A 22,785-nucleotide genomic window follows, 5' to 3' on the forward strand; every position below is an offset into this window, starting at 1 on the left:
TGAGTTACTCAATGCAGCTGATTTAATGGCCCAGTACATAACCTGAACACTCTAATCCTTGTATAAATACTTATATAGTGTGTGAACTTATTCTCCTCATGAATGTCTGTTTAGCCTGGTGCAGGCTATGCTATTACTGGTGAAGATGTAAAATATAAATCTGTTATGAATGTTTAATGCATGTAAACTAGATGAATGATTCTTATATTTTGATTTACCTTATGGTAAATCTTTTTAGAGATTTATACTTTCAAGAGTTAAAAATCAAAGGCTTGTCTTGAACATCTTTTTATAGTCTTTTCATATTCATGCATAGTCTGACTTCAGTTGCTGTCAGTCATCTCCATTTGTTCTCCGTCTTTGTAATTGTTGTGTATATTTTACCTCTGTTAACTCAGTGTACATTTTCAGAATTGTAATGTGGCCAAGGATAAAGGCTGGGAGCAGTAATGAATTGATTTAGGAGTTAATGTTTTCTGTATTTTAAAATGTACTTTTTGTTGCTGTTTTTTGTTTATTTGTTTGTTTAATATCACTATACGCTGCAGAATTTTGTCTGTGTAATTGCCACTCTTAGGAGCAGTCTGTCTCTTGTGGCTGATTAGGTGAATGTAGATAGATGTAGTAAAAGAGGATGTTTCAGCCGTAGGCAGCAAGAACATGGATTTGAGGCCTACAAATAGCTTCTGGATTGCTGATACTGCTCTGACAGGGTCTGGCTGATAGGTAGTAACAGAGGTGTTACTGATTCATTTTCCATATGTTCACAACACTTGGCTGGTCTCTTTGTTGAACCATATCATGTGATTATGAATTGCTGCATAGGGTTTGGGTTCCTCTAACTGTTGCTTTTGGTCCTGGTTTGATCAAAACCTAGATTTTGCCCATCGCAGTTTCAGACTCTGGGTTAGACTTACAGCATAATCATACATCTTAGGTAAGGGTGCTCTATAACAAACAAACAAAAAATACCCTGTAGTCACGAAGTGGGCCAATCTACCCTAGAATTGTTATATGAGTTGAAGATTCTTCCTTCTTCAGATTATTTGGTGTGGTGTATAACAAATCCTATTCTCACACTCTTACACAGACAAGAGTGGTGGTTTTCCAGTACACAGGACTTGGACTTGGACTTGGACAAAGGGTAGCTGGTGTAGGAACAGCTCTTTTCCTCAAAGATAGCTAAAACATAGGGCGTTAATGTATCCCCATGGTGATGAGAATGTATTTTTATAGTATAAAAAAGCTAAAAACAAGCACTTGCATGTTAAATAACGTTAAACATTGAAGCCTGTTAGTTTGCCAATTGGTTGATCTGTCTTTATTTGTTTATTTACTGCAGGCTGAAAAAGCAGAAGGATTTATCAGACTTCCAGACTTCAGTGTGGACAGAGCAACGGAGTGCAAAAAAAAGCAGTAAGTTTACCACTTAGCACTAGTTTTGCATGGTTTTTTACGTTGATGCAAAGTACTGTATTTCAGTATTTCGTCCTGACACTGAAACTGTGGGGAGCTCTTCTGTGTTGTATAAATAATGAGATGTTGAATGTGTTTCTGAAAAAAACCCAGCATATATACCAAATACATTTTTGAAAATTCTCTGGCAGATGTGCTCTACTAAAACTGCAATTAAGAAGTAAAACAGTATGCCAATTTATTATTACTATTATTATTGTTTTCTTCTTCTTTGTTCACTGCTCATGAATAAATGACAATCTGTCTTAGATGCCTTCTGTTGAGTGGAGAGTTCAACAGTGATTCAAATAATGATGCTTACATTTCAGTGGAGACTATTTGTGAGGCTGCTGTGGTACAACTTTTGGATGTACTTAAAGTCTCAGTTTGTGCAGAGAATGAAAACTTTGTTTAGCAGTGAACACAACTAAAAATACTGCCTCCAAACCCCATGTGCAACATTGACTTCCAGCTGTTTATGAGTACACTTCACGAGTTTAGAGGAGTGTTGCTGCTGTCCAAAGCCTTTTTTGTTTTGGTCACATGCTCTGCTGAGCTGTATGTGTTCCTGAGATTAAAGGAGTCAACAATTTTGAATACTAGGAGCTCTATTTTATTTTGTCAGAAGGAAGATGGTTGAATCATGAAACACAGGACCAAAAGAAATTGTTTTCTTTCAGTTCTGTAGCGACGGCTCTCTGTGACTGATACGTTTGTTTCTTTCTGGGTATGGAGTAAGTTAGGGGAGGACGGTGAGGACTGGGTTGCTTGGTCAGCTGGGGCCCTGCCAAACAGTCTGTACTTCCACAGGAGAGTGTCATGTCACAGGGAACATAAGAAAACTATGCAGTCTCAGAGCCAGAGACAATGTTTTACAAGGAAAATTACTCTCTAAGATCGTACTGATGGATATTCAACTAAAGCATGGTCTGATGCTGAAACAAATGAGTGTTACAAATGGGTGTGGCACATGTAATTCGCAAACGGTGTTGGTTTAAGGGACATTGTATACGGTCAGAACAGATCATGCCCTGCTGGAAATGCGCCAGTGGGAAAAAAAAAGTTGAAGACTTTTCTTTCATTTTACACTGCTAAAATGTTTCAGTTGGCTAGCTCCTTTTCCACCATCCTTCATCATTCTCTGTTACATTGTTGATTACTTTTTTTTTTTCTTTTCTTTTCTTTCTTTTTTTTAATGTGGATGTAAAGGGAGTCAGAGATCACTAATTTTGTGTGCTGCAATATATGTCACCTTGGATCCTGTTGTCTTTCACTCAAGAGAGACACTCTTGCACTCCAGGAGCTTGAGTGTTGTGGCAAAAAGACACAGGGGCTAAGGGTTGGGTTCCTGGGATTTAGGAATTTTGATTCCTAAAGGAAATCAATCCTGCTTTTTAAAGTTTATTTATTTAATTTATTTCCCCTAACATGTCTATTATGACTGCCAAGTATTCTTCTAAGTATGTTCTGTAGCTGGTGACCTACAGAGCAGTTGATATCAGGAGTAAATTTCCTTTTTCTTTCTCCTTTTCTTGAAGGAGCATCAAAATACAGTATGTTAGAACAGTATATAAGAGGTGCATGTTGGTCAACAGTTGAGGTAAAAATGTTTTTTTCTGAATTGGTGCTTTCCTCTCAAGGCAGCTTTAAGAATGAGCACACTGGATCAGACCAAAGCAGTCCAACTTGATATCTTGCCTTCTGAATTGGCCTAAGGCAGGTGCCTAGCAAAGATTAAATGAAAAGAGAAAACTTACAGTGCTATTTACTTAAAATGCTCCTCCATCCTTCAAACAATTTACCAATTGGAATCTTTCTGAGTCAGAAGAGGGTTAGTGTATTCATTAACTTTCGGTAATTTCCACCAGGTGGAATTCATTAAGGTTGATGTAACAGCATTCATAGGAGAAAGATCCAAGTCACTACCTCCATTTTAATTTTTTCAAATCTCCCACCTAATTGCCTCTTTGGTGAGTCCTACAACTTATAATGGAAAAAAAACCAGCAAAGCGTCAGTTCCTGTTTAACAGCGTATGCCATGAGTGACATTACTGTATCATACCTCTCTTCTTTTTACCATTAGTTCTATGTGTTGTGGTTCTTAGCTTGATTAGTCATACGCAGAATATATTCTGTATCTTGGGTCATCCTCAGCACTTTTTCTGAACCTTTTTCAAGTTTGTTTTATTTTCGAGTTGGAATACGTATATTCAAGATATTGGCACATTATGGGGTGGCATAATGAAAGCCTTTGTTTTATTCCTTATTTGTTCATTTGTTATTCATAGATTTCATACTGAATACTACATGGACCAGGAAATGAGCTAAAAAGTAATCCTGAATTTTAAGGAAATGACTGTATGGATGGATAAGCTGATCTGGATTAATATAGTGGAATGAATAAATATTTAAAATATTAAAATCATTCAGCTACTTTTTCTTATGTAAAGAAGTTTTTCTCATCTCTCTTTTATTTTATTTTATTTTTTTTTCCTTCAAGTGCTATTAAGATCAGCCACCCACAGATCAAGACATTTTATTTTGCAGCAGAAAATGTTCTGGAAATGAACACGTGAGTAGAGAGTGACTGGCCCTATTTCATCCTGTCTTGCATCTGAAAACACTTTGAAAGTTCATTCTCTCACTGTTGAGCAGTTGTTGATGAAGTTCTTCAGGGTATTACTAAGTATATATATTTTTTTCCACATCACTAAATAGAAGGAATATACTACTAATTTGCTCACTAATAGAGTTGAAATCAGTATCTGGTAGTTGGTATAATTTTGTTACTGGACTGCAAATATTTGAAGGAATTCCTTTCCACTAAAGAGGTACAAAGATTTCTAGCAAGTTAATCTTCTTGGAAGAAGCAAGGGAAGAGAGGAAAGAGAGGAAAAAATGTACTTAGCTTTGCTCCAGAAATGATCTAGTGCTTGAATGTAATATTGTTTGCTTTCAAAATAGCATGCCAGCTAACAAGGATAGTTAGAAAGATATAAACAACTGTTTTTTATTTTAACTAAACATTTATTTCACTGCCAAACTATGTTGCAGTTAAGCAATCTTTATGCCAGAGTAGACATTTTCTTTCCACAAATGTCTATAGGAACAACAATTCACTCATGCTGTTTTTTTAATGAGAGCAGTAAAAATGGGTACCTAATAGTGCCTTTTTAGGAACTACTGAGTTATTAGAATCAGATATTACTTGCAATTGATCCAGATTGGACTGATTTATATACATTCATATCTTCTTTGTATTTATTACTTCAGAACATATTTTGTTCACAATGCTTTTTCATTAAATGGCCAAAAAACAGGTCCAAATCAGTTTAGTTGAAATAGGAAGACAGATAGATAGGGCCAAAGTTTAATCTTGGCTGTACTGGTGACCTTTGTGAGATTCCTCACAAAGAGTTGACTTTTCATCCTAGAGACCCCATAGCTCTTCAGCACAATGGAAAGGAAAAATGTTGAGAGAATATGTGAGACCTTCTGAAGTAACTTCAGAGACAGAAAAGAACTGTACACATCTATTTATAAATCCGGACTGTATAGATACATGTAAATATAGATGTGAGAACCTGTTGCCCTTCGCAACTTGGAGAAGCCTAGAGTTTGCAGCTGGGGAAATGACTGTCTATTTCTGTATGGCTGCACTTCTTACCAGAGTTCTTCAATACAGTTGAGGGGAAGAAGGCCTGAGGAAGACTGAAAATGGCCAGAAATACTTCTGTAAAGAAACTGACTGACTGAGAGAAGGATGGATGTAGGGAGGAAAAAAAAAAGGAGAGCTAATGGAGGACATGTGAACATTAACAACTAGTTCGGAGCCCAGCTGGAAATTGTCAGTGTCTTAATGACATTTTGGAAATGTTTAGTCTCATGTAAGTGAGCGATTGAAATCTACACAGGTGTCTCCTCTCTTATGCCCCAGAATGATTTTCTTCAAACTCCACTTCTAGAGTAAATTTCATATTGGCTGAAAGCTAAGTAGCCTAGCACTGGAGCAGCTTGTACTATACTGTACTACTCCTAATTCCTTACTGTTGTAACTGATGATGTTTTCCTTGGCAAAGTATAGAATACATGGATTTAATACATAAAGTACATGCATGCTCACGCATATGTCAAAACAGACTAAAAGACATCTGTTTGCTTGGCTCCATTCCCACGCATATATATGTATGTGAGTGGTTCCACTGAAGTTGCTGGGGCATTTCTGTATGTAGAGTTACTTGTGTACTTAAATACTTGGTAGATCACGACCTTTTGCAACTCTCATGCATATATGTTGATTAAGACACAGTGAGTTTATTAATTTAGTAGTTTATTTCATTAATTCAGCATTTATTTGTCATAGTAATGCAAATATGAAAGGCAAATTTGTTTTCTTAAATGCACACAATTACTAGTGGTCTGTCTTACCTTGCTCTTATTGAAATCTTGTATTGGCAGCATTTTTGTTTTGTTTAGATTAAAAACAAAAACATTCTGTTAAAATTTTTCTGTTAAAAGAAAGTAATTAATTTTTACAGGGATTGCACTTTTTTTTTCTGAAATTTTTATGCTGCTCAATTGTATATATGATAGTCTAAAAACCCAGTTACATTACCATTGTTCTAACTAGACAATTTTTCAATATTCAAGTACTTCAGTACAATCAAGATCTAGCACCATATTTTCTCCAAGTTATGAATTTTAATTGCTGCCCTTCTTGCATTCTCTCTTTAGGCCTTGAGTTTAATCTGAAAGACTTGAGGTATTTTAATAATTAGCTTCTTAAAACATGGATAGTTTCAAATGACTTAAAAGCAAACACAGTACACAAAGGGTATTATCAAGGGCAGCTGACATCATCTTCTATGGCTCCTTTACCTTTTTCATCACCTTGGATGAAAGATAATGTCACTGATATTCTGTTATAACGCTAATCATTTTCCTTTAGCTTCCAGAAATGCAGTTCTTTGGTCATCGGTAGTGTTTTTCCTCAACATGAGGAGGAAAAAATGTCCCAGACTACTAGTCCTGCTCATCAGGTCCAGTCTGAGAAGAGCATGAGGGCTGTAAAACAGAACTACATAGCTTGCTATAGTATTTGATTGACAAAAATCCATATATAGAAAAAGAAACCTCTTGGTAGTCTATTACATATTACAAGGTTGGCCTATGAGTTGCTCAGTGCATTTCTCCTTCTGTTGGCAATTCAATCCTACACAGTTGTTAAAAGGAATGGGAATGTTAGTTATCAGGTCAAAGGTGTTTTCTTAGGAAACACTGAGATACAGAAGGAAACATTCAGACTTTGGGTTAATGAATATACATGTTGAAAGGGGAGAAATAGTCAAAATAGCATGTAAATATCGCTAATAATATATCCTCCCTGATTCAAACACAGGTGGCTAAGCAAGCTGGGGATTGCTGTAGATCCTCAGGCACCCAATGGAAAGAGCGAAGAAGGTATGTTTCTAAAACAGTTTTTGTGTCTAAGCAGATGATATCCTTTACAGTTTTTGATGGGCCAAATTTTTGTCAGATCTTTTCTTTAACTGTCACCTTGAGTCTGTCTGGCCACAGAGCCCATTGACACACTGACACAGTGCAGAGGAGCTTTAGAAACACTGGTGAGATAAGGTATCGCTGAAAGGAGGCCACTGATCTTTTGAGCTGTATTGACTGAGTTGAGAGTCATTAAACCTGACTTGAAATAGGAGAGCCAAAAAAATATTAATAGATGCAAATATGACAGATGTTTTGTCACAGATGCTCCAGGATCTATCACGAGAGAGTTTCAGAAAAGAAACCCACAGACATATTTGTGTGGATGCACCCTTGCAGAGGTACGGCTGTTACACAAAGCCACTTTTTTGCTCCCAGCAACTTGATTTTCCCCTCTGTGTCACACACTGTAACTCTTTGAGATACTTTTTAGTGTATCAGAAACAGCTGTTACCAAGGGCTCCTCAAGAACACATCATTCACAGAGCCTTAGAATTTGATATGGGCTGACTGTAGCCATTCTCAATCCTTGATGCTAAGATGTTCCAGCACGTGCTTTCACTAAACAAAACTACAGCCTTGCTGTTAAAAATCCTATGATTCTCCAAGCAGTACTGAGAGAAAGTTTCATTTTGTTAACATCTTAGAAACTTCTCTCCAGTGTATAAAATCTTTTTCTCTCACAACTTTTTTCCCCTCTCATTATGGTTATTATAACCCTGAAATTACATGCATGCCACCAATAATTAAATTAGAAGATACAGTAATTACATCTGATTGGATAATATTATGGGTCTGAATGGCTAGTATGTGCTGGGAGATTTCACAGAGGGAAGTAATCTTTTTCAGTGGTTACAGCCAGGCCCTGGGAATAGAATGCCTAACTTGTGACCTCTCCTTCTTGTGTGTGTCTCATTTTATCAAATTAGCACTTCATGTAATCCACTGTTAAAAAGTAGCTGAGAAGTGCTGGAAGACACCTCCCTCTGCTACACATGTAATTGAAAAATATGACTGCCCCTTTGCCACCTCTCAAGAGATTTTGGGTCTGTCAGCTTGGTGGTTTTCTTTTTTTTTTGTTTTTTGTTTTTTGTTTTAATGGTATGCATGGTCTGAGAGTACTGTGTCTACTTCTATTGCTAGCTCTGAAACTGTACCACTGTGCCACGTGGTATGTCAAATTACCCTCTGGTGACAAAGGTCTCCTGAAGGTGTCTTATGGTTTCCAAAGCATCATGTGAGCAATCTATTTTTTCCAGAATTGTAGCCAAAACTCCAGTGCTGGTTGCCAGCTCCAGGAGAATTTACTGGTTACAGAGAATAAGAGACAGCATCTGCTACATGCAACAGGTCTCTGCGAGTTCTGTCACAGACTGTAGCATTTCATTTAAAGGCTGTGAAGGGACGAAAAAAGAACCACTTAGTGGTAAAGCTATCTGGAGCAGCGACACCTAGTGTTGTCATCTAGAGCAAGTTTATTTAAAAAATAATAGAAGAAAATGTTGCTATGAAGCAGCAGAGCATTATCAAGAGTGGGTTAATTTTCAGCATAGGAGGCATTAACATCTTATAGTCCACAACATTCTGCTTGGGGAACTTTGATGAGCACATCACTGTGAGGAATAAATGAGTTTTGGTTTAACACTTTATATTTGCTTATTTTCCATGTCTGCCTCAGAATGCTATAGTGAAAGTGAACATGATGACCCAGAAATAACAGACACACTGCCTCCCTCATATGTGGCCCAGCCACCACCTCCTCAGTTAGTAAGTATTACCATAATTAGGTTTTACTTGCTCAATGGTTGAAACAAATCATTCTCCAGATGGTGAGCTACCAGTCAGACTGGAGACTTTCTCGCTATGTGCCTGTGAGATATGGATGCACTGTTTCCTCTCACCTCTGCCCAGTGATTTTTCATGCAAGCTCTGTAGCCCATGCTGCTGAGAGCCTCACACTGGCAAGAATACCTCTTTCAAGGGAAAGCATATTCGCTCTGTTTGAGAATGGAAGGTGTTACTGTGCTTCATAAGTGTGTTGTGTCTTTTCTTTATGAGGTTTTTAACATGCAACTGTAACCTAGTCTTCACAATATTTATATTTCTTCATTCAATCCGAAATCTTTTGTTTGGTGATGTTAGCATTATACAACAGATTTATGTATTCGACTGAGCTGTTCTTTAGAAGACTGAATTTGAAAATGCTTTTGTGGCAAAGAGGAGAGGTAAAAGGCAAGAGGTGTTTTCTAACAGGGATTATGTCAGTTCTTTCCTTTTATACCTCTGAAAAAGACATTAGAAAAAAGAAAATAATTATACTCCCCGAATCTGTGTTGTCCTTCTACCTTATTGTGGAGCATGTCCAGAATATTCACTACCACCTCGCTTTTTTACATAAATTAGAATAAGTAGCATGAACCCTCGTGTGCGTAATTAAGTGCTTCTCCTATTTATGAGCCAGTTCTTGATCTGTTAGTCTAGCCTTACTATTGATGTTCTTCACAGTGATCTCATTTCTTCTCATATGAAAGTACTTGTTCAAGGTACAAGGTTTAACTAATTCTGTATTAGGACATGAGTAATTCAGTTTGGGAGGGTAATACAGCTGAAATGAAGAATCCTGACTTCAAGCCTTTCACTCTCCCAGCTGAAAGTTAAATCTAGGCATGTTCAGTAATATACTTGTTACCAAATAATCTTCTTGATCAGAATCTGTGATTCTGTGATTATTGCATCTCATGGATGAATAAAAAATGTGGTAGCTACCCTGTTGGTGTAGTAGAGGTTCTTGCAATGGTACTTTAAAATGACATCCATTGGTTTGGTGGTCATGTCGGCAGTGAAGAAAGAGCAAATCTGAAAAACATAGATGAGCTGGAGAAGCTTGCATGAACATGGTCAATAATAAATGCACAAATATGACTATCTGACAATTTTTAGATAGCTAACATTAAGCTTGGTGTCTGTGTCCTATTGTCATCTATTTGCCCCATCTGTTTCTGTCAGATAAGTCAGTCTTCACTTCCTCTCCTTAAACAGTTGTGCTTCATGAATCACTGTAAAACAGTTCACCTGGCACTCAGAGGATGCTCTATATAATAGGATTCTTTATTGCCCGTATTAACTGAAAGTTAAATGTGGCCAAGTGGCTATAAATATTGGAGAATACAGGAAACTTGACAATATATCTCCAAGAGTTATTCTGGGCTGAAGGCCGATAATGAAGCATCTTGAAATTTATACCTCAATGGATCGGCTTCAGGAGACAGTAAATGACTTTCCCATCTGCTCACCTCGGAGTGAACACAGGCATCTTTCCAGATGATGAGTTTTAAGCAGGTGCTATTTTTCAGTTTGCTGTTTTTCTGGCTTCCTGCTACTTCTCAGCCTGTAGCTGCAGAGGTGATCTCTGGTTGCCTTCCTTCTGTATGCTTCTCTTAAGAGCTGCCTTCAACGTTTTAGCAGGGAACATGTGGGAGGCAGGCAACAGTGCAGGTGCTTGAGGGGTGTTGTTTCCTCCACCCTTCCTCTTGAAGGTCATCTTCTAGTCAAGGTCTAGAAGGTCATAGTACAGTAACTACGTCTAGCTGCTGATTTCCCTTTTCCTCACCCCTATGGATGAATGTTGATATCTCCAATCAGCCAAATTTTTACCCCAAGGAATGGAAACCAGAAAGAGCTCCAGCTGCCACTGCTCTGCTCTATGCTCTGGCAGCAATTTGCAACTGGCAGACTCGTCTATGCTGGAAACTCAAACTGGAAATATCTTTTTTTTTTTTTTTTTTTAAAGTGATAATTCTGTCTTCCAAATGCCAAAGGCATTTTGCAAAATAGGAACTAGGAGCTATGGACATTTTGGAAAATCGAATCTATGATGTCTGAAGTAGAAGGGCATCCAAGCTTCTTGAGATCCACTCCAGCTTGGAAACTGTTAGTCTGGAACAGCCATCCAGGTGCAGATACTGTTACGTTACATTTTAGAGCAGTAAACACTTCGCACTTCCTGAAAAAAACTTCAGCTGCTGTTAGTTCTCTGTGACAAAACTGTTTTGAAACTTTAAAAGCAAAAGTAGTGATTATAAGCTTTCTAGTTTTATGTGTTTTTGTAGGTATTGGGAAAGAAAAAAGCAGGGGAAGAACAAATACACTTAAACATCTGTAGGACAAAAGCTTAACTGATCATCTGTGTTAATTTCTCTGCATGAGAATGGCTCAAAAATCAGCAGCTCAATTGAGTAAATAGATTGCAGCAATTCCAAAATAGCTGCTGAGGTGTTTCATGGTGATAATTTTTTTCTCTAAATAAATGCCTAGAGACACACAGATCTGCAGTGGAATCCTTATGATCTGCCAGCTTAGACATCTGCTTTTGAAAGTGTCTCCATGTAGAGTTTTTATTATTACATGTATGATTACAAAACTTCCAAAGGAATGACTCTGTCACTCACATAAACATTTGTCATGCCAAGAAAAACGCGTATACACAAGGTGTTGAAAAAGGGAAATACGTTGTGGTAGTCTGTTTTATTCTTTCACAGTTTTTTTTTTATTTATTTAACAAAAAATGAAAATGAAAACAAAAATATGTAATAGAAACAAGAAATTCTATTCATTGAGGCAGTTTTCATTTCAGCATCACTTTCTTTTTCTTCTAATGTAAGAATGCCAGTAAAATTAGAGGTGAGATCTAACATCTTGCTCTTAAGACTTTAAATAAGTGAAATTAGACAGACTATCAACACCGTATGAACAACGGCTTTTAATTTTTGGTCTATTTGTCTGTATGAACGCTATGTGGTGCTCAGAGACATGATTAAGCAGTGGGTTGTTAGGGTAGTATGGTTAGACTGTGGCTGGATTTGATGATCTATAAGGTCGTTTCCAACTGAACAATTCTATGATTCAACAATTTGTTTTTTCAATATGAACTCCTGGATAGATGAACAGGTCACTTGTGCTCACATGGGCATCTTGAACTATATCATGTGTAGATCAAAAAGATGCCTTCTTGCCCGCTGCTTTAGAGTGAGTATGTGAAGAATTCCTTTTTAAAATCAAACATGCAACTAAAACACAGTGTCACGTTTATTGCAATAGGGATATAAATAAGATGTAGTCCTGCAGAGTTTACAACAGTCTGGAAGAATAACTTTGAATATTTAGAGAAATAAAGGAAGTGCTACAAACAAATGGTGAGCCACAGTAATCTCATCTTATGAAGTGATTAATAGCTACTTGAGACTACTAGACTAGAAACTCAGGTAAATGCACTTGCATTTCTTAATATAGAAAGGAATTAGTATACCTTACAGCAACAAATGAATTACAGAAGCTTTTACAGCATAATCCAAAAAAAATCCCTCTTGGTTTATTTTATATGAATACATTTTATTTCTAATTTACCAGTGAATTATTGATAGATATTCCAGCCTTGCTCCTTTATTGTGTTTGCAGCTTATTTGGGTTTCCCTAGCAACACCATTTTGCTAATTATCAGTACTTCCAGTTTAGTTATCATCTATTTTAATACCTAAGGAGATTTATTCTGCATATGTGTGGCAAACATAAAACTCTCCATCAAGTTTTGTATTCTGATTCTGAGTCTGGCCAGTAGTGGATCATCTGCAGGAAATTTACTTCAGGAAATTTCTGAAGTAGCAGACAAAAAATATTTGGCTTTTGTCTTATACCTCCTCATGCTTTCCACTAAGGGTTGCAATCTGAATCTTTATTTCCTTATGCCTTCAATTATTTTAATTGTTAATAGATCATCTTCTAATTAATTTGTGCATATATTTATGTGCTTGCCCGTGTGTTACTTATGCAATTGACTATCTTGGCTTATATGCTAGTGGCTTTTTGTAGCTAGAAAGCAGAGCAGTGTTAGTTCTTGTTGATTTTCATTAACAGATAATAGTACAAATCAGTCAATGCAAATGCATGCTATAGAGAGAATTGTTAGCCTGTAAGCTTTGTGAGCAAAGATATATTTGCTTGTTTGGGAAACTACGTATTTCTCAAAACTTTTTCTTCTCTAAATTTTCCTTATATGGAATCATGCAGCTATTATACCCTCTTTCACTTGCTGCTCCCATAGGTTAGCTGTCTCTGAGCCCTCATTATTTGTGAGGCAGAGTGATGAGTACAGTATGAAGAACCCTAAGATGTGCTTAATTTTGATGCATCTCTAGTGAAATATGGATCCGTTTTCAGATTCATTTCCTCAAATATAAATCTTGGCAAGTGAATGAGCAGCACAAATCTTGCACCATTCCAATTTCTATGCCATCTGCTCCATGACTGCCTGTTTTTTATTTCCACCAGTACTTATTCAGCCTTCTGGCAAATATTTAGTTCCTAGAATGGATAGGATAAAATGGTTTTGGTTACTGAGGTCATTTCAATTCTGTTTTAACATTTCTTGTGTTGTCTATATGTGGTTATGGCATTAGTGGATTTATTGAATACTTCAAAGCAGATGTATGTTCTATGGTTCGATGTCTCATTTGGGTTTCTTTTGATGAGAGGAATAAAGTGAATGGAAAAACAGTGAAAATGACTATGAGACAAAAAGGATGCGTTCAACATGGTATTATTTTCTTGCTCTGTTGTTTCTAGGCCTTCAAAACTTTTTATTTTTTATTTCTAGTTTCCTTGTGACTTAGGTTCTGAAGTTGTGAGAGATTGGTTGCCTTGCTTCAAGTTTGTTTGGATGGATAATCAACCATATTATGTCAGTTTTTGGTTAGTTGTCACTTCAGTTGTATATTTATGAGGTGTAGAGCCTGGAAAAAATAATAACTTGGAAAAAATTTTTTTCTTTTTCTTTTTCTTCTTGTTTGTTTTTGGAAAGCAGGATCAACAGAAATCCTCTTTGACATCAACTCTGTCAAGTGAAGCATCTTGTTCTCTTTCATCTCCTGAAAGCACTTTCAATTCCCAAGAATCGTCATCTTCCTTAACGTCCAAAGTGGTTTTTTCTGAGAGGCAGTCTCTGCTTGACTTCGTTAACAACTCTGCCATGGAAGAGAGTGATCAGCCTTTAACTTTCTGTGTGCAGATTCAATCTGATGAGCAGCCAGAAGTAGACTGTGGAGAAAAAGCAGAAAGTCAGATCTGTCCTGGTGGTGGACCTGAAAACACTTTCTTAGGTCTGGATACACATTGCCTAACTGTGCCAGATGCAGCAGGACAGATAACACTCGCCAAAGGTGAGATAATGAGAGTTTTGTCTGGGATTTTCCCACAACTTCCTTTCCCCTCTCTTTCATTGTATTTCTGTTGAAGAGTTTTAAAATGGCATTTTTTTTTAAGACAAATATTTGGTTTATTGTGCCTTAAATATACAACTCACTACTGAATTGGTAAGCACATTTAGAATTTTTCTCAAATTTTATATATAGGTTAATATCAAAGCCTCTGTATAAAATCCTAATGTAGATGTGTTTTTACTAACTTCATCTGTTTCAGGGTAGCTGTCATTTATTAATTAGAGTTGAATCCAAGTGTTAAGAAAGTTTCATGACATAAAGGTGGAATCACAATATATGCGGTGCCACAAAACTGAACTCTGAGCTGTAAAACTAAACTCTGTCTGTAAGAAGTGGTAAATGTGAAGTTAGATCATCTTACCTATAAAAACGTCAACAGTTGTGTTCACTTCTGCTATGTATGCACTATTCATTTCACTGAACTTCATTGTAAACAAGAGAAAACAAGTGCAGTCCTGAATCAGAAAGTCCTTAAAGGCTGGATTTTGTTTAAGAGTGTGAGTATCTCCGTAGGTATCTTCTATTACAATATGCTGTTAAACAAACAAACAAAAAAACGTGGTACAGTAACAAAATTTGTTTGTTGTTACTATTAACACAGCCATAGCAAGGCTGTATATCTTGCCTTTTGAACAAAGCTTCTCTCCATGCTTTAAGAACTGTTGAAGTATAAAAGGTATTTCTTGCATACAACATAATGAAAATGAGAAGATTCTCAGTCCATTACCTATGTTCAACCTATCTTTGTAGGTGAACAGAAAGCAAGGAGCTGAATCACTTAAAGTAGTGTAAGGCACATCAGTTACATTGTCACTTCCAATTGTTTTACAGTTATCAACAATTAGCACACCTTTGTTTTGTTATATGATTTTAAGAAATAAAACAAAACAAAGCAAAAAAACAAACAAGAAAACAACCCACCAAGATATTGAAAATTGATCTAAGTAGAAGCTTCAGACAAAGTGAAAATTAATGTCAGAGTATTTTGCACTCAGCTTAATTATGAAGCTGCCCTGCTAGAGTTTTCTGAAGCAATGAAAATCAGTAAGAATTAAAACTGAGAGTGAGTAAATGTCTTATTTCAATGATGTTGAAGAAAATAAATGTGTTAGAAGAGTTCTTGAGAAATCTGATTACAAATTTTTCTGTCTTGGCATTGAAAGTAGTGAAAAGGCTGTACATTGGACCCTAAAAAGATTTGTGACAAGTATATAGCACATGTTCTGTAATTTGAATATTAGGGTTAAATCTGACCAATTAATCTCTTTGGAAAATATTCTTAGAATGGACCAAGAGACACACTGCTTGTGTGTGTGTCTCAGGTTATATGTGTACACAGGAGTTCATATTTGATTGCATTCAGGTGGTCTGTTGGATTGTAAGCCGTAGAAAGTATGGTGGCTTCTCGATCCCACTGAGAAAGATTCAGTGGTTGCTTTTTAGTAGTATAAACATCAGCCTTTGCTCAGAATATGATACTCTGATATTGTCAATGTTTCTGCAGTAATGCTCAGGCTAAAGCTTTCTATCATAACTGTGAGGGTGACAGGTAGTTTTATGGATGCTGACAGATTTAGTGCGATGCAATCGTAATCATTTAGAGAAGAATTTTATAGGTTGTATGATGATGTAGTAAATGTAAATCAAGGCATATTTTGGTATGTTTCTGCCATTTGCAAGATAGTTTAATTGTTCCAAAAATATTACTGGGGAAACAAATTCATTCACTGTTCACTGCTAAGCCAGCCCTGGCTGCAGAACACATCAGTTTTAACCATGCTGCTTATCTGTGATGGAATTACAGAAATAGATCATTTTAGTGAGACAGTCACTATAGAAACTGTATAACTTCATAAGTTACTATCTGCATGATAACTGTTGTTGAGCAAGTAAGATGTATACCATACATTTGTTACTCTTTATCACTCTGCATAGTATGAGAAGATGGAGAATGTTGGTAATGTTTTTTCTTGTAATGGATGCTGAAATACTAAATGAAGTAATTTGTAAGGAGATTACTTAAGCTATTTCAATTTGAAATTGAGGTGAAAAAAGGATTAATTAAAGTAGCAATTCAATTCCAAATGGAAATTATCAAAAAGAACATAATTCTCTATCTGTGGCTTATACCTCAAGAATTTCCCTCTGCAGCTAGTTGATAAGGACATGCACAAATACTGTGAGATAATTTCAAGTTGGGGAATATCTATCTGCAAAACCTCATGATTTACAGTAATTACCAAGAACACCACTGTTATCTGATGTGGAACAAGAGGGCATACTTTGGTGATTTGCCAGTGTAGGGCATCTTATTTACTTTTCAGTGCTTCTGAACAGTATGTTGTTTGCAGCTCTTCAGTGTAATGCGATTACACCCAGAAGGAGCAGGGTACACCTTGCATTTGTGCATGTTCTTAAAGTGCATGTCCCCTGGACATATCAGAACAATCCTATGGTCTCTGAACTCTCTGCCCGCAGAGCCTTTGCATGTATATATACTTTCCTTTTCCTTGTGAGAATAGAAAATCTCCTGTCATGCACTCTGCTTTGCAGCAGCCATGCTCTGCTTAGAAAAATCCCATGAGGAACTGTTAACTGTAGCTGTTAGCAGCCAAGACCTAGGGGAGAAATTTTCCAAGAACCAAAGAGTGTTTTTCCTGGCAAAAGTCAGGCATGGAAGTTGATTGGAGAAAAGTTGTTACTTTGAAAGAAGAAAGAATAGCTATGCCTCAGTGGGAAGAACTTTTCATGTAAATACAAGTAAAGTAAGGAGGGAGATGACTGTCTCTAACTACTCTGCTCTTGCGAGGCCCCATCTGGAGTACTGTGTCCAGGTCTGGAGCCCCCAGTACACGAAGGACAGGGAGCTGTTGGAGAGGGTCCAGAGGAGAGCCACAAAGATGATCAGGGGACTGGAGCACCTCCCCTATGAAGACAGGCTGAGGGAGCTGGACTTGTTCAGCCTGGAGAAAAGAAGGCTGCGGGGTGACCTCATTGCAGCCTTTCAGTACTTAAAGGGAGCCTACAAACAGGAGGGGAATCAACTCTTTGTAAAGGGTTGATAGCTGCAGACAAGGGGAAATGGTTTTAAGCTGAGGGAGGGAAGATTTAGGTTGGATGTCAGGGAGAAATTCTTTACAGAGAGAGTGGTGATGTGCTGAAACAGGCTGCCCAGAGAGGTTGTGGATGCCCCATCCCTGGCAGTGTTTAATGCCAGACTGGATGGGGTCCTGGGCAGCCTGGTCTAGTATTAAATGGGGAGGTTGGTGGCCCTGCATGTGCTGAGGGGGTTGGAGATTCATGACTCTTGAAGTCCCTTCCAACCCTGGCCATTCTGTGGTTCTGTGAGAAAGGAACCTGTAGTGGTAAAATAGACAGAGATTTCTCAATGAGGAAAATGGGTGAAACCCTGTAAAGGAAGCAACAGGTTCAGCTAAGTGATTATAGGCTTTTTTTTTCTTTCTCTCAGTGAAAATTATTTAGGGAGATCTGCTGAGCAATTGTACACATCTTGAATGAGGAGATGTACCAAATAATATTTGAAAAAACTTTCCAGCAGCTCTCAGTGTTATGAGCAGTCTCAGACTTATTGCTCAGCTCTGATTACTGGGCAGAGGTTACTTACCAGAGAGTGGCAAAAAAAGTACAGAAAAAAAAGGATTGTATTTCCATTTACTTAATGGGAGTAATTTAATACTTCAGTGTTACAGTCTTTTACATGAATGGTGACAGAGGATTCAGTGCTGACACAAAGAAGTTGACAGGTAAACAAGAAACAGTAAAGAATACAAACAAATATGTGACTACGTGCTCTGTGTACAGAAGCTGTTCTTGCCCCATCTGGGATGGCTAGACACACTCTGCAGCCAAACTCCATCTTTTGTGTTTCTTCTGGCAACCATTGGAACAGAAATATCAGACCATGACACAGCACCACCACTATCATCAAAAACAACGATAACAAAAGGAAGCTGTAGAAATTGAGAGGTCAACAGGAATGTGTGTTTTTATTTATTTGGGTATCTTCCACTGTAGCAATAACATCCTTCTTCCTTGTGGTTCCTGAGGGTTTTATAATCACCATCACATGATCTTAATGCATCTTGGCAAGAAAATTTTATGGTACCATCTCTGGTTTATTTATTTCACTCTGGCTCATTCATAATAGCTGGTGAAAGAGCTGATGTGCACTGATATTTTGGGAAACCTGGAAGGCTTCTTGAAAACAATTTGAATTTTATGTGGATTGTTTTTGCGAGAAGGAGTTGGTTACATAGAAACTAGATGTGGTCAATTCCTTCTTTTCTCAGAACTTACATCCTTTTCCCCTCTTGAATCTGCCTGTGCCAGTAATAGCCAGAACAGATCTTCTGGCCTCTTTGTTCCTTCTGCATAAGTTATAGTAAATGCTGTATTGTGGCTGAGACTATCCAACAGGCACGCCTATATTGCGCTGCGTGGAAGAACAGCTGTATTTGAATGATCATTTTGCTTCAGGTTAAAAACACTTCAGGAATCACAGTGAAAATTATGCTGTTACATTTTCTGACCTTGAAAATAGAGATACTTGTTTGTGCTGTTTCCAGTTTAGAAGAGTTTGGAGTCTGTTAAAAATGTCACCCCTCTCTGCTGAACTCACTGTATTGTTGTAATCAAAAGCCTTTGACTCTCAGTGTTAATGTAATTTTCCCATTACTGCTCCCACTCTCTCATGTCTCTTGGTTTTATAGTTCTGCATTAGCCAATGAGGAGTTGGTCAAAGACAGATCCTTTTAATTTGTGTATTTCCTGGTCTGTAGCTCTTTCAGAAATGTGATTTCCCTAACATGTCATTTCCCTTTGGAAAGACTACTAATATGGAGAATAGATAGGGAGTATACTGGGGATTGGTAAGGGCATAAGTGGGTTGTAATGCTTTCATCTCCTCTCTCCAGCCTGGGTTTATACAATGCTCTCTTGGTATCAAAAGTTCTGGCAGATTCAGGAACAGAAGAGTTGGCACAGCCACAAGAAGCTTGTAAGTATAGCAAAGACAGGAGAAATAAGAAGATTTTTTTTTCCTGGGATTAATGCACAGCTGGAGAGCTATGACATCCCAGTTAGAGAATGGAAGAATAAGTACTTAAATTTCTGGGGTTCAGATTAGAGTTAGTAATATATATTCTGTTGGGGATGATTTTCAATACAAAATATTCTTCATGCAAATCATTGCCAATTTCTATTTCTTCACCACTGGGAAGCAATCAGCTTGATTTTTCACAGCTGCTGCCTGAAAACTTCTGGATAATTTCACCTTTTTGGGCTTAAATAGTCTTATATCTGAAAGTTTTCAGACAGGCTCCTGCGTTACTGCTGCAGAGTGGGGAGTCTCTATACTGTAATATCGCCCACCTGTGGCAAGTTGACTGACATGGATGCAGAAGCTGAAAGTTGAGGCGTGCAAAACGGATGTGCTGTGCCTCTGGCAGCATGCTCTTGTCTGTGGTATCTCCTGTTAGGTAGAGGAAAATTCCAAATTGGTGAAAATTCCTTTGTGGCATTGAGCCACAAGATGTGTTTTACTCCTCTTGAAATGGAGTTCTGGCCAGCCTGAAATCTCACTTCATTTTCATTGTCTCAGCATAAACAGACTGTTTCCCTGCAATGTTAAAATACCTCAGGGCAGGACTTTACTTTTTTGGGGTCACTCCTGGTTCCTTTCCACTTTCCCCACTGTGGAGTTCAACAAAGTTAAGAGAGCTGCATCACAGAATTGCTCACGTTGGAAAAGACCTTAAAGATCATTGAGTCCAACCACAACCTAACCATACTACCCTAACACTAACAGTCTTCCACTAAATCATGTCCCTGAGCACCACGTCCAAACAGCTTTTAAACACATCCAGGGATGGTGACTCAACCACCTCCCTGGGAAGCCTATTCCAGTGCTTAACAACCCTTTCTGTAAGAAAGTTTTTCCTGACATCTAACCTAAACTTACCCTGGCACAATTTGAGGCCATTTCCCCTTGTCCTGTCACCAGTGAGAAGAGACCAATCCCACTCTCGCTGTGAGCACCTTTCAGATATTTGGAGAGAGCAATAAGGTCTCCCCTCAGCCTCCTTTCCCCCAGACTAAATAGTCCCAGTTCCTTCAGTCTGTCCTCGTAGGGCATATTCTCCAAGTCCTTCACAAGCCTTGTTGCCCTTCTTTGGACCTGCTCCAGCACCTCATTTCAGAGCAGTACTAGTGAGGACCAACTTGCCCATTTAATTAAGACTGCTCCGAAAGTAATGCCTCCAATCTTAGTATGTTGGCCCATCACATCAGAGGCAGATGGTATGGCAGTAGTGGTTGAACATTCTAGCCAATATTCCATTAAATTTTGTTGCCATGGAACAGATGGCAGCGGAGGGACACTATGACAGAGTGGTATCTGCCATGGAAGTGCATATGAAGCAAAGATGTGGAACTGAACTCCTCCATGAGGAAAAAAAATTGACAGCTATTGACATCCACTGACATTACTGAACATTTCTGGAGATAGAACAGTGGAAGAGAGCACTGTGGGGGATGTGGGGCGATGAGTGTTGTGTTTCACCAATGGTGTCAGTAAGGTGAAAGACTAGCCACTTTCCAGACAGCCATTAAGATTTTTGTAAGCATGGCATACCAGCTCTTGTACATTCCTGGTAAAAATGTTAGTGGTGGTGGTAGTGTCAAGAAACAGTGTTTTGTAGCTGAGAATTAATCAAATAGTGTAATTATGCTCTTTGTATCTGTTGTTGTTTCCATGGAAATAAACAGGAAGAATTACTTTCACAGCAACATAAGTTTTTGTTTAACAGACTATATATATCCATCATCATAAATCTTATGAGCTTAATAAAACTCAGCAAAGGGGCAGCTCATTTTTTTTTGTGAGCCTGACACACAAATCTGTTTTTACACTGATGCCCGAGCTTGAGTGCTATGTGCTTTTCGCATGAATTTTCACTTTGTGATGGAAAGCAAATATTTTGTAACAATTCAATAGTAGGTCTAGACAGGCCAGATTTCATAGTAGTCTGAATCACTTATGACTATAAATACAGACCAGGTACGGGAATGCCTGAGCTTTCTCTTAGACTTGCTGATGGATAGGTTAGGGGTCTGTTCTGAGATGCAGAGGGAAATAAGCAACACAGAATTCTGAGCAAGTGTGTTGTGAATGTCTGAAACCAGAGAAAAAAATCCCAGTCCATGTTAAACCTTGAGTCACATTACCTTCTTTCTGTTATCAAGCATGAATTTTATTTCAGGTGTTTTGTGGGACAATCTATGGGTAGTGCGTTGCTAACTTCCCTTCCATTAAGAGGCTTGTAAAGTACTGCACTGCACAGTTCTAGGAGTAAGAAGAAATATGATTTTTTTGTTGTTGTTTTTAATCACTGATCATTCTATTGATTTTGTTAATTGATTGCTAGACATAATGCCTCTCTTCTTTCTCCATTAGCCCTCGCCCCTAAAATTCACACCACGAAACTAGTACACTCACTAATGGCTTCAAGCCTGCGGAACATGGGTGTTTGTTTTCTGAATTTAGCTCAGGGGAACTCAGGGCAGCGGAGTTAAATTTACGTGTCAGTCTGGCCTCAGTTTATTAGCGGATGTACTCTTTGTCAATGCAGCAGTATCTTCTTTACAAAAGCAGTTTTAAGATACTGTTTTGTTATTCTTCACTTGTTACAGAAGAAGCTTTCTACCCACCAGTATAAATGAAGGTGGAGACCAAAGCTTTGTATGGCTCATGCCCGATTCCACTCTGCCTGTAGATTTCGCTCACCCTTTTTTTCCAGCTGTTTCCTGAAATTCTGTTTGGCTTCACTGTCATTCCTTTTATCCACACTTTATCTGAAGAATTCAGAGTTTCCTCTCCCTCCGAAATTACCTGATTCCTTCTGGGTATGAGAGTAGTGGAAGAATAAGTAATAGGAGAGGAGTTTGAGGCTGCAAACTTGTAAAATACAGGAGCTAAGTGCACAGTACTGATCATGTGCATGATCAGGGAGCCTTCTGCTAGGTTCTTCTTACACTAGTTCCTGCTTCTTTTTCTGTGCTGAGTGTCCTGTCCTCCTTACCTTCACCCACAAATGCACAGAAGATGTAAGAGTACTTAACCTCTACTGTCAGTACCTGACAGAAGAAACATATTCAGAGAGGTGTTTTCTCATGGTTGCTGCTTTGTAACATTTTAAAGGTTAGCACTGTGAGTTAGACTCAAAAAATAAATGGAACACTGACTTTGTATTTGTCTGGTCAATAAATTATTTTCTGTTGGTATGTTCATGGATATCTGATAAAGAACAGCTTACATTTGCAAATGATACGGTGTGCAGTCTTGATGGGTGAGGTCTGCAACATGACTGAGCCAGTGCTGTGCAGGAACTGGCTAATGGAACAAACAGCTGCTTCATCCCAAGTAAGAAAGCAGGAAGCTAGTTATGATTACAAGCCTCATGGCATGAGCCAACAGTTTTCAGGAAATACTACTGCAGTGTATTATGCCTTACACTTTTTTTTTTTTTTTTTTTTTTTTTTT

The 22,785-nt window shown here is 37.9% G+C and overlaps 1 protein-coding gene across 11 annotated transcripts in view; it reads left to right on the top strand.

Moving 5' to 3' along the window:
* IPCEF1 (interaction protein for cytohesin exchange factors 1) overlaps nt 1–22,785 on the top strand; it is a 65,170-nt gene that overhangs the window by 36,130 nt on the left and 6,255 nt on the right. For 9 of the 11 annotated variants that reach the window (XM_042809287.1, XM_042809325.1, XM_042809278.1 and 6 more), the window contains 5 exons: nt 1,343–1,416; nt 3,956–4,027; nt 6,854–6,915; nt 8,633–8,721; nt 13,808–14,165. In XM_042809287.1, the coding sequence (XP_042665221.1) occupies nt 1,343–1,416; nt 3,956–4,027; nt 6,854–6,915; nt 8,633–8,721; nt 13,808–14,165 (655 nt within the window). The remainder of the gene's footprint in view (nt 1–1,342; nt 1,417–3,955; nt 4,028–6,853; nt 6,916–8,632; nt 8,722–13,807; nt 14,166–22,785) is intronic. The other 2 variants (XM_042809340.1, XM_042809355.1) reach the window with 2 other exon arrangements.

Source organism: Centrocercus urophasianus, unplaced genomic scaffold (assembly GCF_019232065.1).
Source record: "Centrocercus urophasianus isolate 14NV4802_14NV808 unplaced genomic scaffold, USGS_Curo_1.0 seq_10, whole genome shotgun sequence".
Taxonomy (NCBI): Eukaryota; Metazoa; Chordata; class Aves; order Galliformes; family Phasianidae; genus Centrocercus; species Centrocercus urophasianus.